Source organism: Euprymna scolopes, chromosome 28 (assembly GCF_053919585.1).
Source record: "Euprymna scolopes isolate OS-2025 chromosome 28, ASM5391958v1, whole genome shotgun sequence".
Classification (NCBI taxonomy): Eukaryota; Metazoa; Mollusca; class Cephalopoda; order Sepiida; family Sepiolidae; genus Euprymna; species Euprymna scolopes.
Genome location: NC_136509.1, coordinates 32,500,440 through 32,520,236, shown reverse-complemented (window position 1 = coordinate 32,520,236; position 19,797 = coordinate 32,500,440). Strand labels below are relative to the sequence as shown.

The 19,797-nt window shown below is 33.7% G+C and overlaps 1 protein-coding gene across 1 annotated transcript in view; it reads right to left on the bottom strand.

Moving 5' to 3' along the window:
- LOC145249556 (uncharacterized) overlaps nt 1-19,797 on the bottom strand; it is a 279,663-nt gene that overhangs the window by 180,626 nt on the left and 79,240 nt on the right. Inside the window, exons 6-7 of the mRNA XM_080111231.1 lie at nt 16,420-16,501; nt 13,376-13,452 (exon numbers count right to left, since the gene is read on the bottom strand). Of these exons, the coding sequence (XP_079967357.1) occupies nt 13,376-13,452; nt 16,420-16,501 (159 nt within the window). The remainder of the gene's footprint in view (nt 1-13,375; nt 13,453-16,419; nt 16,502-19,797) is intronic.

Sequence of the window (19,797 nt, the reverse complement as noted above, 5' to 3'; positions counted from 1 at the left end):
GTCAGCATCAGACAAAGCCAAACTCTTTGTCAAGAACTTTGCAGCTAATTCTACTCTTTGCGACCAAGACCGCCAACCCCCAATATTTCCTCCTGTATCAGAAAACACGCTATGTGATATACGTATATCTGTACGTGATGTTGCCAAGCTAATCAAAAACCTTGATTCCAGTAAAGCAACTGGCCCTGATGGTATTCCAATTATAGTACTCAAAAAACTTCAACCTGAACTAGCGCCCATACTTACAAAACTGTTTAAACGTTGTCTTAAGGAGAATAGTTTCCCATCTCCCTGGAAAATCTCATCAGTATGCCCTGTATTTAAGAATTCAGGTGATCGCTCATCCCCCTCTCAGTACAGGCCAATAAGTCTCCTGTGCGTCATGAGTAAGTTGCTAGAATCTGTGTTAAATACAGAAGTAATCAAACATCTCAACAAAAATAACCTTCTTAGTGACACTCAATATGGTTTCCGTTCTGCTAGATCTACAGCAGATGTCCTTACAGTTATATCGCATAGGATTAGCAAATCTCTCGACGGTGGCAATCTTTCTAGGGCAATTGCTCTTGACATATCTAAAGCCTTTGATAGGGTATGGCATAAAGGTTTACTTCATAAGATCGCTAGCTATGGTATAGCTGGAAAAGTCTTCTCAATTATTAAATCATTTCTTTCTGATAGGTTCATAAGAGTAGTAGTTGAGGGGCAAAAATCAGAAGCTCTCAGTATTAATGCCGGTGTCCCTCAGGGATCCATCCTGGGCCCAACTCTTTTCTTGATCTACATTAATGATCTTCCAAATCATATCCTTACATCATTTGTAGACATTTATGCTGACGACACTACCATTTATGGTACCACATCTAAGACAGTAAACGAGCAAGTACTCTCCAAATCTCTCTCCTCTGATCTTGAGCATGTAGTACAATGGGGAAAGGAGTGGCTGGTTACTTTTAATGCATCTAAAACCAAGCTTCTCTCTTTACATCATCAACATTTTAATCCACATTTGTCATCAATTGAAATGAATGGCTCTCGTCTTCAGGAGGCCTCAAGTTTTGACAAGCTTCTGGGCTTGACCATTACTCCTGATCTTAAATGGAACACGTATATCAAATCTGTTGCCAAGGCCGCTGGAAAAATGGTGGGATCTTTCTATCGATCCAGTAGATATCTCACTGCTGATGCTATTCTCTATCTATATAAGAGCCAGGTACGTCCAAGGATGGAATACTGTTGCCACATCTGGGCAGGAGCTGCTAGAAAGGACTTGTCCTGCCTTGATAGAGTTCAAAATAGACTTCGTAGCCTCGTAGGAGATGTCCTTTTCTCCTCCTTACAACCTCTATCTCACAGAAGAGATGTTGCGAGTTTGTCTCTGATGTATCGTTATTTTCATGGAAAGTGTTCAACTGAGCTTCAATCTATGGTCCCCCCTCGCCAAACTTTCACAAGAAACACTCGTCTAGCTGTAAACACTATCAATAATTTCCCCCACTCTTTATCTGTGCCTAAACCTAAACATAGATTCCATGAACAAAGCTTCTTTCTTAGAATTGCACGCCTGTGGAATTGTCTTCCGTTTTCCTGCTTTCCGGCTGACTACAATATGGTTGTGTTCAAGTCTAAGGTAAATAAGTTCTTGATGAGCCGTTCCATATAAGTTATTAAATTTACCAAATTTTCATTACTAATGATTACTATATTGACCAACTTCTACTGTACACTCTTTAACCCTTATCCTTGAGTGGCCTCTGGGCCTTGATAATGTGGTGATGCCTTTGTAAAAAAAAAAAAAAAAAAAAAAAAAAAATTGCGTTAACTAAAAAAAAGTGTTCTTTATATGCGGGGTTGCCAAAAGAGCATTTTTAGCTAATTGGCGCAATTACCCCAAAGTACGGTATAAATAGATGTGTGTGTGTGTGTGTGTGTGTGTGTGTGTGTGTGCTTATATATAAAAGACACTTTGTGTGTATGTGTCGGGTCTCCCTCCCATTTAATATATATATATATATATATATATATATATATATATATATATATATATATATATATGTGTGTGTGTGTGTGTGTGTGTGTGTGCGTGTGTGTGTATGAAATTGGCACACACATATGTGTGTTTGTGTGTGTATGTGTGAGTGTGTGTGTGTGCCAATTACACTCCACTCCACTACATTATCTCCTCTCTTTCTATCTCTCCTTCTCCGCCCCCCCCCCGGTTCTCTTTCCTAATTGCATCCCACTCTTGAACGAAATCTAAGAAGCGAACATACGTGCACACAACAATGCACGCGCGAAACCGAACTGTCTCTTCCGAGACATCCCTCCTTTTACGTTCAGAAGACGAACACATCGGCAGGATTTTTCTCAGAAAAGACTCCGACGACAGACACACCGACTCTCAGTAGTTGAGCAGCGTGGTGTGTAGGCTGGCTTTGCAAAAACAAAAACAACAAAAAAAATCTATATATAAATAAAGATATGTGTACGAAAAAAAAAAAAGAGATAAAAAAGAAAGTGAAGAAACACAACGTAATTAATCACACAACGACTGAATGGGAAGAAAAGAAGAAAAAAAGAAAGAAAAGACCCCCCCCCCATCTCACACCTTTTAAACTCTTTCCATTGAATACCGCGAGTTAGAGTACATGTGAGTTGAAAATTAATCTTTTTTCTCTCTTTCTCGTTTTCTTTCTGTGACCCCCCCCTTTGCTCTGTCATTTTATTTTTGGCAATTCGACAAGAAAGCGAGGAAGGCTAGAAGCACTGCCCCCCCCCCACACACACTCCAGCATCCGACAATGACCGTCCCTATTTAATTGTCTCCCCACAAGGATAGAATTGAAAGCAAGTTGTTTTTTAACATCGGAAAAATCCAGCTCCCCAAAAGAGGGCACTCTGGATTGAGACAAAAATAAAAAATTGCTCAAGTCTAAAAGGAATGTCACCTTCACTGAGCGTGGACAGCAAAGATGAAGTCTAGTATCAGAACAGACACTACACTTTGCTTCTGGCACCGAATCTTATTCTTTCCTGTAAAGTTCTTTAGGAAGCAAGGTAATTGTCACTTAGCGTCAAACATTCCGCTTCTATAAAAGAATTGAGATCTCTAAACAGTTGATAATGTAAATGAATATAAAGACAATTTCCCTTTCTTGCGTGGCTTGTGTGATAGCATATTGGTACGATATATGACTACTGTCAAAAAGATCAGATTTTGAAACTCAGTCTGTAATACTTACTATATCTAATATATAGATATAGTTATTCACAGTCTGCTGTTTGATTGTATCACAAATCCTTAGTTTGGTTAGACGACATCATCATCATCATCATCATCATAATAATAATAATAATAATAATAATAATAATGATGATGATGATGATATATAGTGTGTAGACTGAAAATTGACAGAGATATTGTGTACGGAAATGCACACACACATACATACATACACTTTCACTTATATATATATATATATATATATATATATATATATATATATATATATATATATATATATATAGCAAAATTTGACACAAGGTCGTTTTTAATGTGGGGTTAAACCACCTCCCCGAAAAAAAGACAAAAATGGCACTCTGGTTGGGACCAAAAATAATAATTGTCTCAGTATAGAGGATTTTCCATGCATTGACCGAGACAAATTATCTTAAGAGTAGCATCGGAACAGATACTACACTTTGAGATCTTTTTTTTTCTGTTTATTTAAAAAGAAAATACAATGTTATATATGGGTCGTGGAATTGCAGTCATCTACAAAAGACCTAGCTAATTTGCATATTCTTTTAAACATTCATTTTAATTAATTCCCTACTAGATTTTCCGGTTTTCTTATGGGATGATCATCTTTAATTAACTATTGCGTGTAATTTATATTCATGCAGATATTCTACGTGATTTATACTTGCATAAAAAGGTTGTAGTAAACAAAAAACTCTTTCTATATATTTTTCTGTATGCATATATATATTTGTTTAAAAATTTTGCCTACCAAACTCCTCTGTCACTTTTTGGTCTACAGACATGAAATTTCATATATAGGGTATTTGAACCCATGTAAAACTTTTACTTGGGTTTTAGCAGGGGAAAATCGGTGCAAAAGTGTGAAAATTAAAGAAATGGAATTTGTCAGGTCAAGTTCGAACGACGGGATTACGAATATGCATGCATAACGTAATAGCTATTGGTTCATGTTTAAATTTTTAGCTTTGCAACAAACATGTCTTCACAGCTCAGGCATTAACATAAAAAAAAAAAGTACATTGTAAGCAAAACGTTTTGTTTTCGATTTTCGGCGCTGGAGTCATTTTTTTTTTTTTTAAACTTTTTAAATCATTACTATATATTGGGTCCAATATAATATAATAATAAATACGAAATCTGCATTAATAAAAATATCATATTTAAGTGTATTTTACAATCGGGCAATGCCGAGCTGCCTGCTAGTAATATATAAGAATCGATAGAAAATCAACTCTATAATAATCTGCATGAATTAAAATATCCATATTTAAGCGTATTTTACAACTGGGCTATGCCGGGCCTCCCTGCTAGTATATATATATATATATATATATATATATATATATATATATATATATATATATATATATATATATGCGAGAGGTCTTCTAAATCTAATGCCTCTCATTTTTATTCCGCCTGAATAGGTCAGAGGAGATTGTAAATTGCATTGTTATGATGACTGAACTTATGAATTCATAACCTGAACATTTTATCTCTTTTTTCAGATATTGACAGTGACAAAAGAAACCCCTGTCATGGACGTGCATCAGACGCAAAAAGTGTCATTGAATTCTTCTATGCAGAAATAATTGAACCGAGCAACATTCAACGGTGCCTGTTGAACGATGTAGTTGATATCAGCCCAGTTAGGAGATGGGTTTGTCGATTTTAAGACTGGCGTACTGATGTGAGTTACAAAGCATGCTCCAGACGCCCATGCACAGCCACCACCCTATCACTAGCAAAAGGGCACTGAGAATAGTGGTGACTATGTAGAAAAATAAATCCTAGAGTGTAAAAGGGCAATCATTTTAATGGTACCACTCCCGTCTTTGTAGCTCTTCAACTTTTTTTAGTAAAAAAATAGGATGCATTACTTTTGAAACGTTCCTTATATATAATTGAAAACTAAACTAAAAACAATGTATATATATATATATATATATATATATATATATATATATATATATATATATATATATACGAGCAAACAGTTAATAAAACATGTTAAAAAACACTTTGAAATGAGTTAAAAACATATTTAATTTGAAAAGGAAACACTTAATAAGTGGATAGTCCTTAATCCGCGGAGTTTCGAAGAAATACTTTCCTTCTCATCAGAGAGTAGGAATTAGCAAAATGCGGGATCGGATTTTGCATGCAAAAGTATTTGATGAAACAACAAGTAAGTCAAAGATCTTACTTGATAACAAAAAAGTGAAGCAGAGGGAATATTGCAAAGAAAAAGGTGATTACACGTGAATGGATAGTCTGGTGGAAAATAAATAATCCAGTGATTATATATATATATATATATATATATAACTAGCAGGACCCATTAACCGGCATTGCCCAGTGGAAGTCTCCCCCCCTCGCAACAAAGTAAGCTATGCTTGTTGGTGGTGGTCACTGCCATCCTTGAACGATTGCAGTCATGGCCGAAATTAAATAATCTTGCTTTCACTGGCGATTAGTGCTGATTTGGGGCGAAACATACAGGTACTCTTTGAATTTAAAAAAAGCAATTAAGGAAATGCATAAATCAGTATGAATTAATATCAGTATTAATTACAAAAAATGGTCCATTAGAATAATAATGGAAAGCAAAAAGAGAAGTCTTAGAAGATAAGGATTCTCACTGTATATGAACTGTTTAGATCGAAATCAGTGGTAGCAGTTGTAGCTGTTTCCGTTTGTTGGTCAAATGTTGCTCTTCTTTTCAACACTTCTACCAATAGTATTAAATTAAATTCCAGTTTTATGTCGTTTTTTTTTAACGTTCATAAACAAAAAAACAATTACGACTTCTTTCACTTTTCTTCTTTGGGTATTGTCATGTTAAGAACAGCGTTTGGAATAGACACCACCAACCTCTCCATCTTAAGAACGGCGTTCAGAATAGACACCCCCAACACCCCCATGTAAAGAATGGCTTTTGGAGTAGACAACTCCCTTGGGGGGGGGGGGGGTGAAAAATAATTCCCCAAAATTTAACCGTGATAATCGTTGTTAGCATACCCATGCGAAAGCTAACAAAAAAAAATAAAAATTAGGGTTGGCAGTGTTGGTATGAGCAAAGCAGATTTGTATATCAAGTGTACAAATCTGGCAGCTATTGAATTACAGTGCATAATACAGGTCTTTATATCTCTATAAGTACTTGTCTCCGCCAAACTTGAATGAGATTTTCTTAGTCAACATAGTTGAAAACCTCTCCAAGTCGTCATTATAAAGAAAATTGTGGAGGTGGACCTAATGTACAAATCCCCCCTCCAAAGTTAACATGTGCACAATCTCGAGAACCATTTCACCTATTTAAAAATAAATGTTTCGGCAATATCATCTACTTAATTCATACTTATTATGTTGTTTGAATTTAATGTTTAACATATGTGAAAGATGCACATATTTAAAACTGTAAAACTATTTTCTGTTGCACATTCACATTTCTGTTAAAACTGAAAAAAATGTAACACATTCATTGTTTTCTTTTCATGTTTCTGTAAATAAACATTATTTATAAACATCTAAACAGTTTGACAAAATATATAACATATTAACTTAAATAAACAGTTATTTGAAAAGATATGCAATTAAAAAATCAATTGATACAAAAGTTTGTGTATTTTTATATATTTTTATTGTAATGGGGGAAGTGTAAAAATAAACATAAAATTTAGTTAACTTTAAAAATAATTTAACTGTTTTAAAATGTGAAAACATTAGATTCAAACTATATAATAAGTACGAATCCAGTAGACAATATTGCCGAAACATTTATTTTTAACTAACGACAATCATAATAGAGTGTGCAAGTTTTAATAAAGTATATTAAAATAAAGTATATTTAAAAAAAAACGTAACAATGTTTGAAAAAATATAATTACTGGAACAAATGTACAAAGCGAGGAAATGAGAGAAAGAGGAAATAAATGTTTGTTGTATTTTCTTTGGCATCGCCATGAAATTTTTTTTCAGCATAAAAAGAAATATAAGAAGCAAGTGAGAGAGAGAGTTGGGAAGAATATATACAGAGAGAAAGAGAGAAAGAGATAGGGAGCGAGGGAGGGAGGGAGAGAGAGAGAGAGAGAGAGAGAGAGGAAATACAAAATGACGCTGTTAAATGTAAGAAATGAACACAGCAATTTACTCAGAGAGTAAATGTAGGTATCATTGTGGTTCCATATTTGAATGGTACATTAGCGTTCGTTTAGCATGTGAATACCGTTAATCTGGAATATAGAAATGGTCAGTGCTTAGCCAATCAGAGAGAACAGAATTATTTTGAGGAGACTTTATTATTTTGGAATCGGAAAAAAGAAAGATTATGTAATGTCTATGAGTTCATGACCTAGTTATGAAGGGTGAAACTCCATATCTATTGAAAGTGCAGAATTCCTCCAGGTGATGACTGGGGGTGGGGTAGTAAGAGGATTTGATATTTAGAGAGAAAAACAGGAACTACTACTTCTAAAGATGGTTTCAATTGTGATGGCATTGCCCCTAGGATGAAATGTAGGATTTTATTATAATAACTAAATGTGTCTAAAATGTCATTCTAAAGTTACATTAGATAGTAGCTAATAGTCTAGACATCATACATTTTTATGCATCATCTGTTGTTGCTTTGGTCCAGAGAGGAATTTTTGCAATCAAAATATTATATATGTAGCTGATAGTGTAATCTCATTTTAGATTTTCAGGTCGTTTTTGAAAATGTTTCAATTTTACCAATGTACAAAAATGAAATATGTATTTTTTAAAAGAAAATGAAACATAGCACATTCTCTTTTCTTTCAAAGAACTTGGTGCAACAATCTATATAAATAAAACAGTAGATTTATGTGTGTGTGTGTGTGTGTCTGTATGTAAATATTTAACCGATAATCTCTTAAACAACTGGTCACATAACACTGAAATTACATCAAAGATGGCTTATAGCGAGTAAAACCTTTGTTCGGATGTATGCAAATATATATTAACAAATTGAAATGTAAACTGTTCATTTCAACTTGCCAACATATTTTTACTTTTTCCTATACATACCCAAATTCAATTAATTTTTTCAAGTCGTTTAATATTAAATCTTCCTTAACTATCTCTTGATAGCTACATTGGTAGGAGACGTAGCTAGAGCGCTAAATGTTTTGGTTTCGATTCTAGCTGACATTTTTTTTTTAACTTTTGAAATCACTAATATACAGGGTGTCCGTAAAGTTACTATACAGTCTTACAAGTTACTATACAGACACCCTGTAATATATTAACAGTACAGTAAGATATTGTATTAAAATATTTATTTGTAACAAAAGAAATAAAAAGAAATAACACCTTTATGTTTATAAAAATAAACCTGTAAAAAAAAATAAATATTAACTATTAATACAAATATAATACAATAAAACAATAAGACTGTATAGTAACTTTACAGACACCCTGTATATTAAGTACAATATAATATTCAATAGTTAATTGGCCCTGTACTATTAAATATGATATCTGCATAAATTAAAATATATTTAAGTCTATTGTATGACTTGGTGAGGTGAGGTGCCTTCACCCCCATACCAGTGATAAATAAAAATTGGTTGGGCTGAATAAACTACAACATAGTCGTTTCAAAGTCCAATGTAAACAAATTCTTCTTCAACCGTTTTCTGCTTTCTTCAATAATCAAATTCTGCCCAATCATCACCAACCACTATGGTGTTGTCTTACCATTTATCTTATACTCAATTAACTCTTATCCTCGAGGGCTTTTAAACCTTCATAAGTAGTTTTGTTGTGATAACCGTGTGCTGCCCCATTAAACAACAGCTCAAACCCCAACGCTGTGTGCCATGAATTTCTTCTCTTTCATTTTCTCTTCTGGCTGTGTCATCGTCTCTCAGATTAACAGCTGTAGAGGAGGCACAAATGGGCCCAGAATATAAAAAAAAATCGAATGAAACAAAACAGACAAAAAAAACACAGATTGATACTTTCTGTGTGCGTGTGTGTGTGTGTGTGTGTGTGTGTGTGTGTGTGTGTTTGTGTGTGCTCGTGCGAGTGTGTGACACCATCGATCCTCTACATACTAACATCCACAGCTTAATTTTCTATCGAGGCTGTGTTTGTCAGTCAGTCAATTAATCCATTTCCCCATCTGCTCTGAGCCACAGTTTGTGTTCGACTGTCTCCAACTCTCCTCAACTCTTTACCGTCATCAACCGTCACAAACTTAAGACTGTCAGCAAACCACTCCTGACAGTCATAAAACCGTTTCCAAAAAATTCACGCCCACATCTAAAACTGCCCATAAACTAATTCTAAATATATATCTATCTTTGTTTGGTCCAAAATAACTGCCACACCTTGACCAACAATTCTCTGACAGTTTCCTTTTGTGTGCCTTTTTGAACAACTTATGCATTGTTTTGCCGATAAATCCGTTTCTCCTTTTTTTTTTTTTTTTTGTCATACTTCTTTTTCTCTTCCTCTCCCACTTCCCAACATTTTGGAAGGGATATTGATAGAATAAACTGGTGACCCTTTAGTAAAAAGAAAAAACAAAAAAAAAATTCGATTTGTGAGATGCAATGCTATTTAGGTCTAACATTGTAGGGTATAGAGTTAATAGTTGGAAATGGCAACCCGTTTTGTTTTTGATTTCATATCAGCAAATAAGAGACATTTGAATATAATACCAGAATTAGACAGTTAGCTAAGCGGCAAGCACTTGACATTTAAGAGTAGTCACCTCCTTAGGTAACTTATTGGCATTGCCTATCAGGCTGATAATCATCTAGGCTTAACAAAACTGCCACTGACTAAATCTATGCTACAGATGTGTGGAGTAGGGGTTGATTTCAAGCAAACTTAACTGCTGCTACTAGGCTGTCTGAAGATACCGGCTTCCTGACCTAAAATGCACCAAACATTGTTATTATTGTTTTTCCCATTTGCAAACTCAATCATGTTCTGCTACACCAAAAACTAAAACACCAACTTTCCTCTGCAACACAACCAAACCAAACTCCATGAATAAATATTTGGAGAACTTGAAGAATAAAATCTTTCACCCAAAATGACCGGATTCTGTATTAAATAACTCGAATAGGCTTGATATGCATTAAAACAAAACAACCAAACCAAACTCCATGAATAAATATTTCAAGATATAAAGAACTTCAAGCATAAAACCTTTTCTCAAAATGACTGAATCGAAAAGGGTTGATATGCCGTAAAACAAATTAACCGAACCGAACCGAACACTTCAATTTTTTTTTTTCTTAGGTATCACCACTTATCAAGCCCAAGAGGCCACTCGAGGATAAGGGTTAAAGAGTGTGCAGTAGAAATTGGACAATATAGTAATCGTTAGTAACGGAAATTCAGTAAATTTGTTAACAAGTGGAACGGCTCGTCAAGAACTTGTTTACGTTAGACTTGAAGACAACCATATTGTAGTCAGCTGGAAAGCAGGAAAACGGAAGACAATTCCACAGGCGTGCAGTTCTAAGAAAGAAACTTTGTTCATGGAATCTACGTTTAAGTTTAGGCACAGATAACGAGTGGGGGGGGGAATTATTGATAGTGTTTTCAGCTAGACGAGTGTTTCTTGTGAAAGTTTGGCGAGGGGGGGACCATAGACTGAAGCTCAGTCGAACACTTTCCATGAAAATAACGATACAGCAGAGACAAACTCGCAACATCTCTTCTGTGAGATAGAGGTTGCAGGGAAGAGAAAAGGATATCTCCTACGAGGCTACGAAGTCTATTTTGAACTCTATCAAGGCAGGACACGTCCTTTCTAGCAGCTCCTGCCCAGAATAAATATTTGAAGATATAAAGAATTCGAAGCGTAAAAACATTTTTTTTTTAATTACGGGATTCAGCATTTCATAACCGAAAAGGGTTGATATGCCATAAAACAAATCAACCAAACCAAACATCATGAATAAATAATGGAAGATATAAAGAACTTAAAGAATCAAAACGTTTTCAAAATTGTTGGATTCGGGATTAAATAATCTGAAAAAGGGTTGATATGCCATAAAACAAAACAACCAAACCAAGGAGAGGTAATATTCAGATATAACTTATAGCCCAGAAGTTCACCTCAACTTTCCTCAAAAAAGCATGAGAGATGAAAAAAAAAAAAAAAAAAGGGTTCAAAGAAGCAGTTTTTCATGCAAGTGGTTTAATTGCTTTATTTTACGGCATATCAACTCTTTTTGCACGGAAGAAATTTGTTACAAATATTTATTTGTTTGGTTTGGTTGTTTGTTGACAATATTTTTGGACAAGTACGTATAATCTTTCATAAATATATCTTATTATAACTTTTCCTAATGTCTGTCTGTGGGCGTGTGTGTGTGTGTGTGACGTTAAAGTTGGTGTTTTAGTTTTTGGTGTAGCAGAACATGCCTACAGGCAATCCACCCAGGCAAGTAAGGTACTGAAATGAAGCTTATGACCCAGCGAATGTTTTGGTGATACTTATTTCCATGTTTGGTGTATGAAAATGCAAAAGAAAAAAAATGCAAACAAAAATAACGATTTACTAAAACAACGTTTTATTTACTAATTATATTTCCGGTATTCACCGGAAGTTATTATCTCCCTTAGTAAGTTCGATTTACTCTGTGTGTGTGTGTGTGTGTGTGTGTGTGTGTGTGTGCGTGCGTGCGTGCGTGCGTGTGTGTGTGACGCGGTTTATTTCAGCCTACAGGCAATCCACCCAGACAAGTAAGGTACTGAAATAAAGCTTATGACCCAGCGGATGTTTTAGTGATGTTTATATCCATTTTGGGTGTAAGGAAATGCGAAAAAAATAAATAAATAAATAAATAAATAAATAAATAAAATAAAATAACGATTTACTAAACAACGTTTTATTTACTGGCTATATTTCCAATACAAGAACCCAAGTTCACCCAACTGGGTAAACTTGGGTTCTTGTATGTTAAAAAAACAAAACAAAACAATTAAAAAAAAAACACATTCATGTAAGTATTTGTAAGCAGAAAAGCATTCCATGATATTTAATTTATTTTATTTCTACTATTATGTAAAAGAACTTTTTTTGTGTGTGTGTGTGTGTGTGTTCGTTCCCTATGGACTCCTAAACGGTTGTGCTGATGTTTTCTTTTAGTTTCACACAAATGTACTTGATGTGCCTTCCAGTATTTTTAGATTTAGGTTTTGTATCTGAATGCCTCAGATAAGTTTTAATAATCGGAAAAATCCACTGAAAGAAGGAAAAGACGATTTTGATGAAAGTTGATGCCTTACACAGCCTAACATCACAAGTGCATTTCAATTTGAGAAGTTTTATTACCGCACAAGTTGAAAGGCCCAGCATATAAAAATCAACAGTAGACTCTTTGATATGACAGGGATACATTCAAAATGAAGGTTTCTGTTTAGAGCACAACTGAAACATGATACTTGATATTTGCATTTTCAACTTTAATTAAAGCCATTATATAAAAATAATTTTATAAAATCAACAGTATGTTCTCTACAGTGCAATGTAGGCTACACTGTATTTTGGACTAAATAACTGCGAGGAGAATTGAAAAAAAAAAAAAAAAATGGGCGATTTTACCGATTTCAGTAACATTAAAATATGGGAGGGTGAAACATTCGTTGATCATCATTCATTCCCAAGCAACTTTGGGTCTCCCTGCTAGTATTCATATAAAAAAGAAACATTTTCATGATTGATTTTTTTGTAAATAAACATATTTCAATGAAAAAAAAAACACACACCTTTCAGATTTTCTTATTCATTAACCTGCGTTGTTGTATGTTCAAAATACAAAATTCACACGGGATATATATTCAAGCTACACCGGTTAGTGTAGATCACTATTTTTAGGGAAGTAGCTTGTCTTGGGCAATGTGCCCTTTTAACCTTGCCGATTACTGAATAGCCGTGACCAACAAGGAGGACTTTATGCTGATCAGACAATCTTCAGGCATGATCTTTGTGAGCTCTCTGCAAAAATCCAACTCACTTAACAAGAAGAAGAAGAAGAACAACAATTCCAATAGCAGAAAGAAGATTACATCTCAAATTTTAATGAAAATAAAAAATAAAAAATAAAAAAAATAACTTACCGATATAAAATTAGCGTTGATATAGTCAGAGTTTTCTTCTCCTGGGATCGTTTTAAGTTTGACCCTTGTTTCAGGCGCTATGGAAAACGGGGGGTAAAAAAAGAAGATAACATTAATTATGTTTTCGCATTTTTTGCGATGAGGATTGATTATTCACGTCATTTCAACTATTCGGACTACTGTTTTCATCTTGGGTGTCATTTTCACAACGTTTCGACTAATATTACCTCCGATTTTCTTCAGGTCGGTCTTGTCAAACGTGAGAATCTTCCTGTCAAACTCACAATTGCATGCAAGGACATGTGGTGCAGCGGATAAAGCACTTAGTTAAATGCAGCTGTAAGTTTGAAATCTCAATCCTCAGTGTTGGCGACACTCAAAATACAATTGTGAATTACTTAGGACTTCTACCCGTTCATGGCTGACAGAACGAGAGCATGCTACCCCTGTGGATTAAATAAAGGGTTCCGTTCAAAATTCTGTGCATATTCCAGAGTTCAACAGAAAGATTCCTGAGTCTCACCTGTAAAAAGTCAGAGAGGCATATAAAAATCAACAGTAGGCTCTTTGATATGACAGGGATGCATTCGAAATGAAGGTTTCTGTTTAGAGCACAACTGAAACATGATACTTGATATTTGCATTTTCAACTTTAATTAAAGCTATTATATAAAAATAATTTTATAAAATCAACAGCAAGTTCTCTACAGTGCAATGTAGACTACAATGTATTGTGGACTAATGAACTGTGAGGAGAATTGAAAAATGGGCGATATTACCGATTTCAGCTGAAAGGTTATAAAAGTAACACTCGAGATGAGAACAATAGTCCGAATAGACCAAACAATACAAATGACATTAATTGTTTTGTAAAGGTGACAAATGAAAAAATAAGGGGGGGGGGGAAATCTAATTTATAAAACTCACTTTGTCTGTCTGTCTCCATATTTTCAAATTTTATCTCTTCCGAAGCTAAAAGTTGCAGAGCGGCGCTAGGGCCCTCAAATGATTGGATTTTTTATAGACCGTTCTTTTATGGGTCTTTGGCTGGTTAAAATAGTTTTTAAGGGGGTCAAAAAGGGGTCAAAATTGAAAAAATCGTTATAGATGTTTTGCATTCATTTTAGTTTATTTTTATTCAGTTCATATGTCTGTCACGTTGGTACAGTGGTAACGTCACCAGCTTTGAATACGACAGTTCCGGTTTAAATTCTAGCTGATGGCACCGAAATACGTTTTATTTTTTCACTTTTGAAAACATGACTTTATAATAATATATACGAAATCCGGACAAATTAAAATCTCATATTTAAGCGTACTTTATGACTGAGCACAGCCCCCCCCCACTAGTATAAGGAAAAAAATTGTGAAAAAAAAAAAAAAAAAGGAAAGACATAAAAATAAAGGAATGGTCTGAGTAATCTCTATATTAATAAAATAACTATAATGAAGATGTTTACTTCCAAATTAAATGGCCATTTTTTCACAGCTTGTTTTGTCAGTTTTTTTTTGTATAGCAGTGACAAGTCACAGTTGTCTTTATGAAAATTTAACCGTGAAAATTATTTTAATGTGTTCTTTTGATAGGGAATTTTTTAAAATGGAAATCGCACCAGACAAAGCGTAAAGCTACTTGGTGTAAGGAACTAGCAAGGAGGAAAGATGATCATCACAAAGACAAAAATAAAGAAAAACCATTTTTATCGTTTATACACAATATTTTTTTTTATAGCAACCTCTCCATCACGATAATCCGAACGGGTCTCCACAAATAAATTATTTTTCAAGAAATTTGTTATGGTAGCTTAACCTTATCCTAAACCTAACCCAGACCCTGGCAGCCACTCGGACTTAAAAATATTATTGATAGTGATAAAAATTATTCTATCATCTGTTATAAAACACTAGAATGGTCCGGAATGGATGATCATTTTACACAAAACTGATTCTCAACTCTATATTCTAAAATAATTATTTTTTCGTCTTTCCTCCAATCTTTTCATGGTATTAGCATATAATCGCCTAAAAAAATATAAAAAAAAAGTAGGATCTTTTTTTTTTTTTCGTGGAGGTGGGTGGGTGGGGGTAATTTAACGAACCATTTTACCATTTTAATCTACAAACAAATGTAAAAACATTTTTTTTTTTTTTTTTTTTACAAAGGACTCACCACTTATCAAAGCTGTAAGGCCACTTGAGGATAAAGGTTAATGAGTGTACGGTAGTTATTGTGACAAAAGTATAGTGGAATTTTGGTATAATTTGGTTATTTAAGGGGACGATACAACAAGAACTTGTTTACATTGGACTTGAAGATGATTATATTGTTGTCAGCCGGAAAATAGGCTAGTGGAATACTGTTCCACAGTCGGGCATTTGTAGGAAAGAAGCTTTGTTTATGGGACCCACTTTAGGTTTAGGCACAGATAGAGATCGAGGGGGGGGGGTTGATAGTGGTTTTAGCTAGGCGAGAGTTTTTTTTTTGTGAAAGTTTGGCAAGGAGAGGCATAGATTGGAGCTCAAACGAGAATTTGCCACAAAAATAACGATATTTCAGAGACAAGCTAGCAACATCTCTTTTGTGGGAAAGAGGTTGCAGAGAAGAGAAAAGAGACCAGGTTACGAAGCCGATTTTCAACTGTCAATGCAGGATAGGCTGCACCGAGTAGCTCCACCTCAGATGTCGCAACAGTACTCCATTTTAGGATGTACTTGGCTATTATGCAGGTAGACGATTGTATCGATAGTGAGATGTCTACTGGAGCAGTAGAATGATCCAACCATTTTACCAGCAACCTTGGTAACGGATTTGATGTATGTGCTTCATTTCAGATAACGGTTTTATTTTTTGAAGTAAAGAAAATAGTGAAGCATCCGAGAAATAGGCAATACAAAAATCCAAATTAACCGAAACGAACCTGCTCCAATCAAAAATGTCTAAAAGTACCATTGTATATTCAACTCTATCCAAATATTAATTGAAGAAAATTTTTTATTTAAAAAAATTTTTTTTTTTTTTTTCAGCTGAAAATAAATATACTTACTTGGAAGCACGTCAATGAATCTGTTTTTTTCTTCAACTCCCATTGGTAAATCCGAATGTTTCGGAGTGACATTTGGAAGAAGCTGCAAAATAAATAAATAAATAAAATAAAATAAAAAATAAAAAAATAAATAAATAAAATAAAATAAAAAATAAATAAATAAATAAATAAATAAATAAAAAAATAATAAATAAATAAATAAAATAGATCCAATATTTCTACATTAGTGTTATAGCTGTGCACTAGCCACAATAAAAACAGAATAACGGTGTAAATCAAGACCTGTATTAAAAAAAAAAGACAAACAAAGAGTTACAGAATGAAAAAAGTGTTTTGCGTTCTACCGAGCAAACGAGGTTTACTCCGGAACTAGAGCCCTTCCTGGGATTGTTAACAGTTCCGGTATGTATGGCCGGTGGTTTGAGTCCATTCAGAGGGTGGTTTCCCCACAACAATTAGAAAGCATCATTCTTAATCTATATAAATAAAACAGTAGATGTATGTCTGTCTGTATGTAAATATTTAACCAATAAACTCTTAAACTACCGATCACATAACACTGAAATTAACAGGAAATAGTAATCATACACCAAAGATGGTTTATAATGAGTAAAATCTTTGTTTGGATGGATGAATAATGCGTAGAGAAATATGTCTGCAAGGTGAAATGCAAAACGTTCATTTCAACTTGCCAACATATTTTTATTAGTTTTATGCATGCGCAAATTCATTTATAGCTTGAAATAGTTTGCTTTTACATTTTTCATCGCTATCTGCCGATAGCTCAAATGGTAGGGAACGTGGCTAGAGCGCTAAGTGTTTTTGTTTCGATTTTAGCTGATGGCACTGAAGTCATTTTTGGAAATCAGTATTATATATTAGGTACAATATAATATATTCAATAGAGAATTGGCTCTGTAATAATAAATACGAAATCTGTATGAATTAAAATATATTTTAGCTAGGCGAGAGTTTTTTTTTTGTGAAAGTTTGGCAAGGGGAGGCATAGATTGGAGCTCAAACGAGAATTTGCCATGAAAATATGACCGGGTAAAGTCGAGACCCCCTCCCTCCCCACACACACACTAGTGAAAAATATAAGAACTCATTTATAAACCCAAATTCGATAATAGAAGGTTTTTCAATAAACGGAAACAATATAAATTAAATATTTTGGTTTCTTCTATGAATTACAGACATTTTCCTCTTTCTTCTTCATATTTTTTAATGGAAATCGTTCAAGACAAGGCATGAAGCCACTTGATGTAAAGGGCTAACACGAACAAAAGATGATTATTGCAAAGGCATGAGATGCTTATTGGCCTTAGTAATGAAAAGACCAAGGCTTTAGGTAGGAGAAAAACAGTGAGCAAGCAGAGAGTTCCATAACCTTGCAATTCTTCGAAATAAGCTACTAGAATAAGAAGCTGTATTACAATGAGGTATTAAGACAACGAATGGATGAAGACCAGTAGACCAATGAGTCAAACGAGCTGGGACACAGGAAGCAGGAAATAGATCAGATAATTCTGAAAACATGTGACATAATAATATTTATAAAAAGACTGAGACTACCAACATCATGTCTATGAGAGAGAGGTTGCAGTGAAGAAGAAAGTTGAGAGGGGGGGGGTTGTCAATTAAATTATAGATAAGTTCCTGCACTTCATCAACAACCTTCAAATGGAATAGAGATCCATTGTCGAGACATAATGACGAATGCCAAAGATAACCAACTTTTGCTGGTGTTCAGTATAGACTGCTATTAATGTCGTGTGTAGAGAAATTGTCCATCGTGTGTGTAGCTTGTAGATTCAATATTTCTGCATCAGAAGGTAAAATCAAATTCGATGCTAAAAGATTTTTTTTCGATAAATGCAAAGAATATAGATCTAATTTCGGCCCAAACAAGCCTTCCTCAATATACTATAAACATTATTTTCTTTTTTTTCTTGTTCATTGTCGAAATATAACATCGAAGATAACGTTCAAATCGGACACATATTTTTTCTAGAAATTAATTCTTGTGTGGGCGAGATAACGATTTAGCAAACCCTAAAATAGTTTTTAAAAAATCGGCCCAGTCGTTTTGGAGTCTATAAGGAACTCAGGCACACAGAGAGAGAAAGAGAGAGAGAGAGAGAGAGAGAGAGAGAGAGAGAGAGTTTATATATATATATATGTATATATATATATATATACACACACACACATATATATACATACATATATATATATATATATATATATATATATATATATATATATATATATATATATATCGAATCTCGCTAAATTCAGCCACTCTGATGAGTCGTAGACGACGAAACACGTGTCAGTGGATAATTATATTTTAAAAACAATATATGTGTGTGTGACAGTGTGTGTGTGAATGACAAAAGGTTTATATTTAAAAATTGTAACTACTCATTTAATGTAACAAAGCAATAATAATAATAATAATAATAATAATAATAATAATAATAATAATAATAAGAAGAAGAAGAAGAAGAAGAAGAAGAAGAAGAACAGGAATGAAAAAAATGACACGATATTGTCATTTTTCTTAAACAAAACTTTCTAAGAAAAAAATTTTTTTTCAACTACTTTAATAAAAAAACATTTTTTTAGAACATGTTGTTATAACAAATTGTATATTTTTATTTAATTTACTATTTATCGAATATTCATTACAATGGAAAATAAAACAAAAGGAAACAAAAGCATAAAAAAAATATTTTTAAACAATTATAAACAAACAATTATATTTCCAATTATTTTTCTCTAAGCCTTCAGCAACGCGTACCTTGTGTCATACTTTGCCCTCGTAGGGAGGCAAGTAAATAGGAACGTATATCAATTCGGGTAACAATAACCAACAAAAAGTCATAATAGACTAAAAATCTGCTTAAATACTTTATAATCTGTTATTCGACGTTTTAATTTGATTCTAAAATTTAACAAAAAAGTTAGAAAATATTGTCATTGGAAACTTGAACAAGGGAACTAACTCTGATTTACTTCATATGATTATTTCCCTTGGATTTGATGCCTATTTTTTTTTTTTTTTTTTTTTTTAGAACAGAATCTGGGACGTTGAAACCAACACAGCTTTGGAGAATTATATTTTCTATTTTACAAAAGTGTTTAGAAAAAAAAACATTTAAAAAAAAATGCAACAATGGTTCCAGAGAAACTGCATCGTTTATTGAAGAAAGCATTTAAGATTGCTGGCGAACAAGAAAAGATGGCCGCGTGCCGCGATGTCTTTGAAGAATTAATATTCACTTCAAAATGAGAAATAAAACAAAATGGTGTTAAAAACCCACTCACTGTAACATCTATTGGGTGGGTTTCTGACACCATTTTGTTTTATTT